At 45.8% G+C, this 14,136-nt stretch overlaps 1 protein-coding gene across 2 annotated transcripts in view; it reads left to right on the top strand.

The window, feature by feature from the left end:
* Positions 1-14,136, top strand: part of PTPRH (protein tyrosine phosphatase receptor type H) — a 173,079-nt gene that overhangs the window by 78,644 nt on the left and 80,299 nt on the right. The window contains exon 3 of one of the 2 annotated variants that reach the window (XM_083162648.1): positions 5,535-5,795. In XM_083162648.1, coding sequence (XP_083018774.1) covers positions 5,535-5,795 — 261 coding nt within the window. Of the gene's footprint in view, positions 1-5,534; positions 5,796-8,735; positions 8,983-14,136 lie in introns of those variants that run through there. The other variant, XM_083162649.1, reaches the window with a different exon arrangement.

A 14,136-nucleotide genomic window follows, 5' to 3' on the forward strand; every position in this document is an offset into this window, starting at 1 on the left:
ACCCATTATATAGTATACCACATGCCATAATGGCCATTACATTTTATGCCACACACCGTAATGCCCATTGCACGTTTTAATGAACTTTGTAATTCCGATTACTCAAAAACCCACACATGATGCCCATGACATACTATATAACACACCGTAATGCCCATTACATACTATATAACACACCGTAATGCCCATTACATACTATATAACACTGCAATGCCCATTACATACTATATAACACACCGTAATGCCCATGATATACTATATAACACCGCAATGCCCATTACATACTATATAACACTGCAATGCCCATTACATACTATATAACACTACGCAATGCCCTTGACATACTATATAGCACCGCAATGCCCATGACATACTATATAACACCGCAATGCCCATTACATACTATATAACACTGCAATGCCCATTACATACTATATAACACTACGCAATGCCCTTGACATACTATATAGCACCGCAATGCCCATGTCATACTATATAACACCGCAATGCCCATGTCATACTATATAACACTAAGCAATGCCCATGTCATACTATATAACACTAAGCAATGCCCATGACATACTGTATAACACACCATACACATTTGACACATAAGTGCCACTTACCTATATGCTCAATGCCAGGGGCTTCACGCCGATGCCAAGGTGGACTGAATTTGCTCGTTGCCGAGGGGGATAGATCTGTGCCTCTGTGCTCGTTGCCGAGGGGGATAGATCTGTGCCTCTGCTCGTTGCCGAGGGGGATAGATCTGTGCCAGTGTGCTCGTTGCCGAGGGGGATTGATCTGTGCCAGTGTGCTCGTTGCCGAGGGGGATTGATCTGTGCCTCTGTGCTCGTTGCCGAGGGGGATTGATCTGTGCCTCTGTGCTCGTTGCCGAGGGGGATAGATCTGTGCCTCTGTGCTCGTTGCCGAGGGGGATTGATCTGTGCCAGTGTGCTCGTTGCCGAGGGGGATTGATCTGTGCCAGTGTGCTCGTTGCCGAGGGGGATTGATCTGTGCCAGTGTGCTCGTTGCCGAGGGGGATTGATCTGTGCCTCTGTGCTCGTTGCCGAGGGGGATTGATCTGTGCCAGTGTGCTCGTTGCCGAGGGGGATTGATCTGTGCCAGTGTGCTCGTTGCCGAGGGGGATTGATCTGTGCCAGTGTGCTCGTTGCCAAGGGGGATAGAAACCCCCTCCCCCGCCTGCGGGAGGCAGACAGGCTTGTCAGTGTGCCTGTGCCTGCCTGCCCGTCCCCTCACGTCTCCCCCGCTGTATTCGCGGGAGAGACGTGCTGCTGTGCTGTATGATTTTAACATTTCTAACTCCCGCTGCTGGACCGCTAGCCAATGGCCGTTCGCGGTCCAGCAGCCAATCAACTGGTGGCTGCTGGACCGCGAGCGGCCATTGGCTAGCGGTCCAGCAGCATATGCAGCACCGCAGCAGCACGTCTCTCCCGCATACACAGCGGGGGAGACTTGAGGGGACGGGAGCAGGGCAGCGGGGGAGCGGGGAGACGAGGGGGCGGCGGCGGCGGCGGGCGGGTTATTCCCGGACTATGTATAGTCCGGGAAAGCCACCCGTCCGGACTCCGGACGCCGGTCTTAATTACCGGACTGTCCGGAGTAATCCCGGACGGGTGGTAACCCTACTCTACCGGTAGCTCGCGAACGACGGGTTGGCAACAACTACTATACAGTATTTGGCACCGCCAATACCATTGACAATATTGGCTTTACGGCAATGATAGAGCACTAAAACACTGACCGATATCATTAACAATATCCAAGGCGAAACTAGGATTTCTGTTGCCTGAAACAAGGCAGTAATTTGGTGCCCCACTCCCACCCGCACACATACTGTTAACACACACACTCCAAAAAAACAGCCACAACAACTATAGACTTTAGACAATTCTCCTTGCAGCACTACAAGTCCCAGCATGGCCAGTCTGTGATCATGTCAAGGATAACTGTAATTACTATCATATAGTAGATATGTATTACATATAGTAGATAGTAATTACAGTTATCCTTGCACTACAAGTCAGGGTTGCCTACTGTTTTGCTGCCCTCAGCCAGTTCGTTGAGGCAGGGGTGCTGGGACGGGGCAGAGCTACAGGGAAATATAATGTTTCCATTACATTGCCAGCACAATTGCATTCTCGTGACCACGCCCCCCGACGTGCAATGCTGGTATTTCAGGCATTGCACAGCAGGGGCAGGGCTACAATGACTTGGGGGGGGGGGGGGGGGGGTGGACCCGTTTTCTGGGACCCTCCCAGCCACAAGTGCCAGCATGAAATGATTAGTCATGCTGGGACTTGTAGTGCTGCAAGGATAACTGTATTTACTATGTAGTCTATATCCAACAAAAAAACGGCATTGGAACCATGTATAATATTTAAATTGCATTGCAATGTACTACACAGTACAAAGCCAGTCGTGAACCCCATTTGTGCTGCATGCACAGCAGTGGCTTGTTGGTATTCACAATGCTCCATTCCCTTAGAGTGAGTCCAGTTTGCACAGCTAGCGTGGGTGGCCCCTATGTTTCATGGCTTCCGCCTCTCCAAGTTGACCTCCGCTACCTGAGTCCTGCTGCAGCCTTCTCCGCCCACTCTTCCCTCTCCCACGTCACACACATGCGGGTGTGATGGTGTCATGACGTCACCTGCAAGGTGTAACAGGAGGTGGAGGCAACTAGCATGGACCTTGCACAGCGGGCAAGTTGAGTAGGGCGGCAGGTGGCCAAAAGTCCCCCCCACCCTAATCCAGTGCCCAGGTCACATGACCCCCTGCCCCCCATAGTTGCTGCCCTGCCCTGCAATATAGTTCAGTGATATCACGCAGGCCGAACATGCAGTTGCCGACCATATTGTCAGATTTGACTGCATGGTCAGATGACAGGGGAGATCATTATCGACCCATGAACACACTAAACAATATGCACGATAATATCGTTAATGATATTATTATCGTGCATATTGTTTGTATATATCTTATAGCGTGCACACAGCTTAAGCAGAACATTCTTTTTTTAGAAACGACAGCATCTTGGTAAATAACTAAACACAGAACCCGGCAGAGTTTGCTCAAATACAAATAAAAATCATGGCAGAACTGACATGTACGAATCAATAGACCAAACTCGGCAGGACTATCCATAGGCACCAGTACAACATGGACTTTTACCAGCATTCCTTTGCCGAGAATTACAGTAGCCTCAAAATGGACTTTTCAAATGGAACACTTTTTGGCTGCGGTATTTGGTAAAGCATGCACAGATGAGTCAGATCTTTGCAGTGCTTCTGTGTGTAAAACAAAAAATCAGTACTGGGCTCTTGGTCAGGTCCTTTTTCCAAATACTGGGTGAAAATAGATGTAGGAGCCCCCTAAATTTTATAATCCAAGCCGGGTGCCAGTAGTCAGTCGGTAATGCCACAGCCAAAGAAATTTATTTAGTGATCCCTGTGACTGAAGCATTACCCCCTACTACTCAACCCTGGCCGGGGTCCAGGACTGAACCTTGGTGCTATGCATGTTCACCAATGGAAGTTAGGTGTCGAGTGTAAAATGAGTTAATATTATGTTTTACCCATGGAACTACAGGTCCTAGCATGCCTTCTCTGCATGCTGGTACTTGGAGAACAACCAGCATGCGGGGCATTAAAGGGTACACTGGTACCTAGAGTTAAAACTCTAAAATAAATACAGTGGACAGGACACACACTCACTGTGACAGTAAAACTTTTTAAAAAAGCACCCTTGCACACTCAAAGACATACTTTCACACTCACACAAGCCCAGTAGCTCTTCGGTCCTCTTCATCAGTTAAAGCCATAAGGTACTTTTAAAATATATATATATACTCACCTCATCCACTGTAGATTAGTCCTCTTTGTTCTCTGCAGGTATCCAAGTGTTAAATTTTTTTTGCAAAGTCTCACTCAAATGAACAAAATAGAATCCAAATATATACATGGATTCTCTTCCCCCAACTGGGAATCCTGCATTTGACATCTGTCACTCAGAGACCCATCAGCCAATTAGGGAGCGCCATATACTAGCTCTCTACTGATTCGCTGAGATACTCTAAACTTTTACTCAAGCGTAGCTCATACGCTTCTATGAGGAAAAATCCACATTGATGGGAACCTGCAGTTTGCAGCAGACCACATGATAATTAATTAAATTAAATTAAACTAAACCACTAGCTTGACCTAATTAACCATGTGTGCTCAAAAATTGTTAAGATAAAGAAAAGTGAATTAATCTCTCTGTTCTGCGATTTTCTTCCAAATCAAGGTAATTGTGGCAGTTTTAAATGGGATGTATTAGATAACAGTGTTTCCCATTCATTGCAGGTGGGTCAAGTTTAAAATGTGCAGAGAGATTTAAATTTGAAAGTGTTAAATCCAAACTCAAATCTAAAATGTTGTGCAAAAGTAAAGCTTCCCTGATTTTGTGGACTACATGCAAAAGCTGCCAGTATTCACCCTGCATGCATATGAATAAATAAATACAAAAAAAATAAAAAAATACATAAATGTATTTGCACCCCTTGCAGTGCAGTATGATTTTTTCAGGTACAGTTCTAACTCAGAATTTACCCATTTGTGTGTAGACAAATAATAGCTAATTACTCATTAGTAGCAATGTCATGAAAGATATTAGATTGATGAAAAGCGGTATGTACCAGGCCCTCAATGGCACTGGCTGTGTACACAATGGCTAATATTTTGGTAGTTTAATTGATCTGCAGATCAGTGGCATATTTATAATGGGAGTAAGGGGGGTATTCAATGTCAGGGGTACGACCGCCATGCCCCTGTCCCATTCTCGCTTTGCTCGACTTGAGCTCGGCGGTCGGGATTCAATGTCCCGGCCACCAAGCGCCGAAAAAGGGGCGTGGCCGCAAGCTGAGGACGGAAATAGACGAGCTCCGGCCGGGAGCTCGCCTATTTCCGGCTTTTCTCGGCAGAACGAGCCCGACAGCTTGTGATGTCGGGCTCGTTCTGCGGAGAAACCCTGTTCAATGTTGTCAGGGAAGACAGCATTGAATAGGGCCCCGCAGCCATCTCCCCTGTCGGGAGATGGCTGCGGGAGGACGACTAACATTGAATACCCCCCTGAGAGTATGCTTCTTGTGCTCAGATTCAACTGCGCTGTGCACTAGTGCGGTGCTGCGGTGGCGGTCGGAAGAGAGGAGGGGGCCCAAACGGAGGAGGCTGCACATGGGCTTCCTCCTTTTTTAAAGCTCCCCTGCTGCAGATATATCTGTTAGTGTATGCCCAAATATTTATCCAAATATATTTGATATTTACACAATAAACCTTTAAAAGGCATATAATTCCTCTTAATCAAATCCTCTATACCACAGCAATAAAATAAATCGTTCCCGTGCATCGTTAATGACCACCCCCTCCCTCGTTGCATGCCCAATGTTGTAGAGCCCAAAGTCTAGTGTGCATGGGGCTTTAGTTCTAATCCCAAATTGAGAAATAATAATATTCTATGTATTGTATTTTTTTCAGCTCCTCCTAATGTAACCAGTGTGGACATATTTAATGTAACTGAGAACTCAATGACTGTGACATGGACAGCAGGCCCGAGTGACAATAGTACCGAGTACAGAGTAACTGTCAGTAAAGGATCAGTCACCATTAATGGTACCACCAAACAATTTTCTTATACAGTATATGGTCTGCAGCCGGGTGTCACCTACACCATTACTGTATACTCTGTGAATGCAAATGGAACTAGCAGCAATGGGTTCACCACAACAGCAACAACAAGTACGTGTATGGTTATGTTATATATAGCTAATTCACCTTCCATATTCCACTTTTGACTGTGTTAAATAAAGAGCCGGCCCTAGGCATAGGCAAACTAGGCATTGCCTAGGGCATTTGCAATGCTAGGGGTTGGCTCTACTTTACAGTGGTGGTGGTTTGTAGGGCACCCGTTGGCAGCTCTGCATTTCGCTGCCTGAAATCGGACAGCAGCTGGCAGGACAGCTCATACTACTGAGCTGAGCCTGCAGAGTGAGCGAAGAGCCAGCTGGCTGCATATTACATACCGCTCCGTTCAGGGAGCCACCGGCAGTCAGCTCACAAAGCTGACCTCCGTGGACAGCATGGAGGAGCTCTTGAGCGATTGTAGGGTCACGGCTCACGTAGCTATTAACAAGTATGGCCGATGGTCCTGGAGGAGAGCTGCTGCACATGCCCAAACGCAGCAGCACCTCCTCCCATGGGTCTTTGCGTAGTCTGACTGTGCAGTCAGATAGCCACCACTACAACCACAAGGTAGCAAGTGCAGTGGCAGCCTGTGGGCACATTGTGCCACTCCACATGTCCTCCCTTGCATGCACCAGTATGTGTTCCTATGTCCCTTCTGTGTGCCCCAGTCTGCGTTCCCACATCCCCCATGTGTGCCACAGCCAGTGATTTTCACATGATCACTCAGAATACAAACTAAGTATGTACCTTAAGGCTAAGTCAGAGGTTACAAATATACCTAGAACAATATTAACCATTAAGTTCCACTTGACGAAGCAGAAACCAGGAAGTAGATTCAAAGAGTTTCGGAATATATTTCTGAGTAGACTCATCTAAACTAAGGATAATGCATTACACTTTTGTAGAATTGAGCAATCAATCTTTCGATAACTGGAAAGATTGAGTCCCGCCGCAGCCTTCTGCGCCCACTCTTCCCGCTCCTGCATCTCACACACACATACTGGTGCGATGGTGTCATGACGTCACCTGCAAGGCGAAACAGGAGGGGGGAGGCACCCGACATGGACCTCGCGCAGCAGACAAGTTGAGTAGGGGTGCAGTCAACCAAGAGTGCCCCCTCTAATCCAGCACCCAGGTCGTATGATATCCTTGCCCCCCATCTTGGCAGAACTGACATGTATGAATCAATTGACCAAACTCTGCAGGACTTTCCATAGGCACCAGTACAACATGGACTTTTACCAACATTCGTTTCTACAAAACAACTGGTAGCTTATATGTTAGTTGGGCAGCCACTAAGCCATTTGCTTAGTTTCACGCGTCCACTCGCCGCCCTTCGGGCACGGTGGCTCGCTGCGCTTGCCACACTATATAAAATCAACTCCATGTCAACATGGATAATGGGGGTATGAGCGTAGTAACTATAGTGGGCGCCCAACTAACATATAAGTACCATAAAACTTTGCAGAGAATTAGCCTCAAAATGGACTTTTCAAATGGAACACGTTTTGGCTGCGGTATTTGGTAAAGCATGCGCAGATGAGTCAGATCTTTACATTTGAAAGCGTCAAATCCAAACTCAAATCTAGAATGTTGTGCAAAAATAAAGCTGCCCTGCATTTGTGGACTACATGCAAAAGCAGCCAGTATTCACCCTGCATGCATATTAATAAATAAAAAATAAAATAAAAAATACATAAATGTGTTTGCACCCCTTGCAGAGCAGTATGATTTTTCCAGGTACAGTTCCAAACTCAGAATTGACCCATTTGTGTGTAGACAAATAAAAGCTAATTACTCATTAGTAGCAATGTCATGAAAGATATTAGATTGATGAAAAGCGGTATGTACCAGGCCCTCAATGGCACTGGCTGCGTACACACTGACAAATATATTGGTTGTTTAATTGATCTGCAGATCAGTGGCGTATGTATAATGGGTGCAAGGTGCATACTGACCCATTTTTAATACTTACCCCTCCGGAGTTCCGTGTTAAGAGTGTCTTCTTGTGCTCAGATTCTACTGCGCTGTGCACTAGTGCGGTGCTGCTGTGGCGGTCGGAAGAGAGGTGGGGGCCCAAACGGAGGAGGCTGCACATGGGCTTCCTCCTTTCTTAAGGCACCCCTGCTGCAGCTATATCTATTAGTGCATACCCAAATATACTTTATATTTTACACAATAAACCTTTAAAAGGTATATTAATTCCCCTTAATCAACCCCTAATCCCCAGCAACGAAATGAAATAAACACTGTAGCTCCCGTGCATCATTAATGACCCCCTCCCTCGTTGCTTGCCCAATGTTGTAGAGCCGATCGTCCAGTGTGTATGGGGCTTTAGTACTAATCCCAAATTGTTATTATTATTATCTTGAGAAATAATAATATTCTATGTATTGTATTTTTTTTTCAGATCCTCCTAATGGCCCTTATTCTGATCGGTGCGGATATTCCCGCATGCGGACGGACCGCGGATGTTGATCGTCTGCGCATGTGCAGAGGTCACTCTGCGCATGTGCAGGCGATTTCGCCGCACGGATTCTTTATACGCCGCACAGGGGGCGTAGAGGGGCGTGAGGGGCTACTTATCCTCATTACCCTATGCATACGCCCCCCGTTTCATGGGCGTTCCCATGCAAACGCGGGGCGTATGCATGGTAATGAGGCCGTGACGCGTGGGTACGGGGCGGGCATCTGACATCGCCGGATGTCAGCTGCCCGCCCCCATACTTTTTTTCACACGGACAAGTGTCCGTGTGGTCTTGTGTTGCGGGACCTGGTGGAGCGTGCGGCCCTGCATTCAATGTTCGGCGACCATCGAATGCAGGGGCTGCTCCCACCATGGAGGAGGCGTATCCCCGTCCAATTTCATGCGGATCGCCACATATCCGCGTACGGACGGCAGGTGGCGATCCGTATGGAAGGCGGGGATTCGCCTGCACGGTTGCGGCCGCATATTCTGATCGGGCCGCACCGATCAGAATAAGGGCCAATGTTACCAGTGTGGACATATTTAATGTAACTGAGAACTCAATGACTGTGACATGGACAGCAGGCCCGAGTGACAATAGTATAGAGTACAGAGTAATTGTCAGTAATGGATCAGTCATCATTAATGTTACCACCCAACAAGTTTCTTATACAGTAGATGGTCTGCAGCCAGGTGTCAACTACACCATTACTGTATACTCTTTGAATGCAAATGGAACTAGCAGCAATGGGTTCACCAGTGCAGCAACAACAAGTACGTGTATGGTTATGTTATATATAGTTAATTCACCTTCCATGTTCCACTTTTGACTGTTTTATATAAAGAGCCGGCCCTAGGCATTGGCAAACTAGGCATTGGGGTTGGCTCTACTTTACAGTGGTGGTGGGGGAGGGGCAGTTGAGAGTCCCCCCCCCCCCCCTCCCGTTACTGCTCTGCAGTAGCGGGGAATAGATGTTGTGCCCATGCCCAGGGGGCAGTGCTCTAAGCACACTGGCCATGCCACAGTGGTGAAATTGGGGCATGGTCTCACAATCGTGGTCATTCCTGCGAAGCCATGCCCCATTACCCAAGGTTACGCCTCTTTTGGAGGAGTGTCTGGCCAGCAAAAAGTATGCTAAGTTAATTTTGAACCAAAAAGACCAGTAATGAGCTATGTAGACTTTATTTTTTTTACTATGGGTGTCAGGGTTGTTTTACATAGTTACATAGTAGGTGAGGCTGAATAAAGACTTGCGTTCATCGAGTTCAGCCTGGTAGTACGTATATTGCGTATATTATGTTTTTATATTATAGATTATGTCTCTTATTCATACCCCTGGATGTAATTGGCCAACAAGTGCTTATCCAACCTTGTTTTGAACGCATTTATTGTAGAAGCCGACACCACCTCTCCGGGAAGAGAGTTCCAGAGTTTGACTGCTCTGACTGTAAATCATTTTTTTCTTCTAACTGTACGAAATCTTTCTTCTTCTATTCTGTGTTCATGCCCCCTAATCCTTGCTTCCTTTCTAGTAGAAAACAGGGTGTTTGACAGTTCCTTATATTGGCCCCTGATATATTTGTACATGTTGAGCATGTCTCCCCTTAGACGTCTCATTTCCAATGTAAAAAATCCCAAATTGGATAATCTCTCCTCATAGGTTAAATTCTCCATTCCCCTAATAAGCTTTGTGGCTCTTCTCTGGATTTTTTCCAATTCAGTGATGTCCTTTTTATAGTGTGGGGCCCAGAACTGTACTCCATATTCAAGGTGAGGTCTAACCAATGATTTATAGAGGGCCATAATTACTTTTGAGTCCCTAGTTTCCATGCCCCTTTTTATGCATGCTAGAATTTTGCTGGCCTTTTTTTACCACTACATTACATTGGGCGCTACATCCCAGGTTGCTATCTATTAGGACTCCTAGATCCTTTTCAAGTAAAGACTTACCCAGTTCCTTGCCGCTCAGATTATAGCTTGCACACTGGTTGTGTCTCCCAAGTTGCATGACCTTACATTTATCCACGTTGAACCTCATTCCTCTAGATTTGCAAGATTCTTTTGAAGCGTGGTTTTAAGAGAGGAGAGGGCCCATATACAAGCTCCTTGGGGGGTCTCCTCCTCTCTGGCAGCAAGTAGACTGTGCAGTTCTACAGAAACATGGTGATTTATGTCTGCAGTTCCGGACTCCAGAGGGGTTTAAGTATAATAATATGGGTGGATGGAGTGCAGGTGAGGGGGGCTCAGGGTGTGCATTGTTTGCCCCCCTGGACTCCTGTGCCTGTGGGTCTCATATAGCTTGCACCCATTATAAATATGTCTATGATGGTATTACACACAGTACTGGGGGAGGGGGAGTGGTAGCTTAATTGATGCAGTATATGGTTGGTGAAATAATAAGCTGTCCCAAGCTTAGCGTGCTGAAACGTCTGTCTGTGTGTGATGCAGGCAGTAATGAACATCTGGGCAATTTCATAAATGCCTAACAAAGGAGATACTAGACGGTGGTATATTCAGAAATACACACAGCCCATAGTCCATGCTGGGATTGCATATGATACATTGCATGCAAAAGGAACATATATGATGTATCGTATGTGATCCTACTGCTGGGGGATTTGGCGGGGGTCTCGCATGCAAGCGATCTGTTAGACACTACCCCACTATAGTGAAATCCCACCTTGCAAATTAAAGTGCTTGCTGTGTGAATAAATGTGTATGGATAACAAAGAATTACAGCCAAGCGAAAATGTCAAAAACCCTCTAACCATCGAATGATTTTCCACTGGGCACCAGTCATCGCAGGTGGCGCGTAGCCAGAGACTTACTCAGTGGCTGCGATGAAAGTAGCTTAATCGGGGATACGGTCATTAGGTCTACAACAACTAGGTTGACAAGCATTGGGTCGACACCACTAGGTCGACATGCAGCAATGTTGACATGGGTTAAGGTCGATGCAAGCATTAGGCCATCATAGGCTAGGTCGACAGTCAAAAGGCCGACATGGGGTTCTTCACTGTTGAAAACAAGACATGTGCCGACAGGCGGTATTTCATGCCCTACCATCCACTAGGGCATGGTGGGAGAATAAAATGGTGTACAGAACGTAGCGAGGCACCGTGCCCAAAACATTGCGAGTGGAGCAAGCAATGCAAGGGGATGCGGTGCACTTCAAACTGTGTCCATGTGTCGACATTCGGGTAAAAAACCAGCGAAAAACCCCATGTCGAACTTTTGACTGTCGACCTTGCCCATGTCGACATAATGCTCGGGTCAACCTACTGTCATGTCGACCTAGACACATGTCGACCTAGACACATGTTGACCTAGATCCATGTCGACCTTAACCCATGTCAACCTTGCTGCATGTAGACCTAGTGGTGTCAACCCAATGCTTGTCGACCTAGTTGTTGTAGACACAACGATCCCAACCCCTTAAGCGAAGCCGGAGCTAATGTCACCCACCCTCCCCTCAAACGCTTGGACATGCCTGCGGCTTTTCAGTCACTCCTGCGTTTTTCTGAGCACTCCCATGAAACAGCCGGTTACTAACCCCAAACAGCAGCTTCCTATCAATCACCTTGCGAACGGCTAGCGAAGCATAAAAGTAGCATGAGTTCATCGCTGCTGGATGTCGCGCACGTGCATTGCGGCCCAGATGTGCAAATTCACACAACAGCGATAAGGTCTGAATTGGGCCCATAGAGGTAAGAGAGCGATGCTTGCAAGCTTACAATCTATAGGGAGATAGGCATGGATACATAGGGATAGGTGATAGGTATTGTAAACAGGGCTGCCAGGGTTCTTAATGGGCTGTATGACATGGGGCCTAATTCAGCATGGATTGTTAATCTGAGATAACGCACTGCAACTGAGACAGGCTGGAAGTGGTCAGCGCTGACATCAAAGACCAGGGCTGGGCAATTGCGGCCCTCCAGATGTTGAGGAACTAAACATCACAGCATGCCTTGCATCAGTTTCAGCATGGCCACATAGCAAAACTAATGCAAAGCATCCTGGGATGTGTAGTTCCTCAACATCTGGAGGGCCGTAATTGCCCAGCCCTGTCAAAGACCATCCCCCAAAATGCCTGGACACACTTGCGTTTTTTCAGACACACCCAGAACATGGGTGATCCATGCTGAATTAGGCCCATCGTCACACAGCAATGTTAGCCAGGGGTCAGGAGGATGTGAAATGTAATTGGGTAGGAGAGTTTATGAAGGTTATGTGAGCAGTTCTGGAATTTGATTAGCTTGCCTGAAGAGGTGAGTTTGCAGAGAACACTTGAAAATTTGGAGACTTTACATGCACTAAGCTTGAAAAGTGATAAATTGGAGAGTGATAAACCACCAGCCAATCAGCTCCTGCCTGCCATGTTACAGACTGTGGGGCAGATGTATTCAGCCTTAACAAGAGATAAATGCAAGGGTGATAAGGAGAGTAAACATCCAGCCAATCACCTGCTAACTGCCATGTTACAGGCTGTGTTTGAAAAAAGTCAGTAAGGAGCTGATTGGCTGATTTATCTCTCCTTATCACCCTTGCATTTATCTCTTGTTAAGGCTTAATACATCTGCCCCATTGCTTGAAAAATATCAGGCAGGAGCTGATTGGTTGGAGGTTTATCACTCTCCATTTGATCACTTTTCAAGCTTAGTAAATCTGGCCCTAGAGGAGAGTTTTATTGTGTATGTAAATGTCCTGTAATCGTGAGTGGGAGTAATTAATGCATGTGGAGGAAGACACAGATCTTGTGCAGAGCAGTGAGGTCAGTTAATGAGATATTTTGAGATAAGCAAAGAGATATACTGTACAATATGTTGGTGTAATTTGGTTAATGGCCTAATGTGGAAGTAAAATTATTTTATATTGAATACGGTAGAATACCGTTACCATTGGAGGGTATTCAGAACTGACAGGCAGGTGATGAACGGTTGGTGAGGAAGATCAGCCTTGCAGCTGAATTAAAAATGGATTGTTGTGGTGAGAGTCTATTTTTGGTAAAACCAGGAAGGAGACCATTGCAATAATCAATGTAGGAGATGATGAGAGCATGGATTAGAGTTTTTGCAGTGTATGATGTAATATAGGTCATATTTTAGATATGTGCTTATATGTATATTATATAATTCTTATACATATTGAATGTGGAAGCAAAGGACAGTGCAGAGTAAAGGATGAAATGTAGGCAGCAGTCTTGTTAGGTAGGGTTGACTGTTGAGTTAACCACGGTTGCCTACCCTCCCAGGATGGGTCGGGAGGGTCACGGGAATCTGGTCCCCGTCCTGGCCCTCTCATCATTTTAGTCCTATTTTTTTTTACTCCTGGCGGAGAGGGCAGCTCCAAAGTCGGCAAGTATGGAGTTATCAGAAGTGATAGAGATCAGTTGGGAAGTACAGTACTGTCCCCCAGTGGAAATATAATTCATTCTGTTTTGGATATATTCCGTTTAAGGTGACCAGATGACATCCAAGATGATATGGCTGCATTTTCCAGCATTGTAACTCTACTAGTAACGCATGTTAGCCCAAACAATATATATTAAGTGACAGAATGTATGAGATTCACTCACTTTAATGTTTTGTTTAATGCTTATTTTTCCCTCACAACTGACGTTTGGCAATTAATAAAACTGTATATTTTTTTTATTTATTATGTTATCAAATGCATTAATTATTTAAGTTTCCGAATTTAAATGTTTTCCTAAAATATTTATTTATGTACTGTGCAATGATTGCAAGGGAAAAGAAAACTGTTCATGTAAGTATTTATACAAGCTGATTTACTTACTAGTCGAACACTTAATTTAACAAACAAACAAACAAACAATCTTTGACCTTTTAAATATCGGGTTTTGTCAGTAATATATTTATTCAGTACCGGGTCCAGTATTAGAATGTGCCAGAGTTTTAGAATAATTGATT

The sequence above is a fragment of the Crinia signifera genome, chromosome 19 (assembly GCF_055691185.1).
Source record: "Crinia signifera chromosome 19, ASM5569118v1, whole genome shotgun sequence".
NCBI classification, from domain to species: domain Eukaryota; kingdom Metazoa; phylum Chordata; class Amphibia; order Anura; family Myobatrachidae; genus Crinia; species Crinia signifera.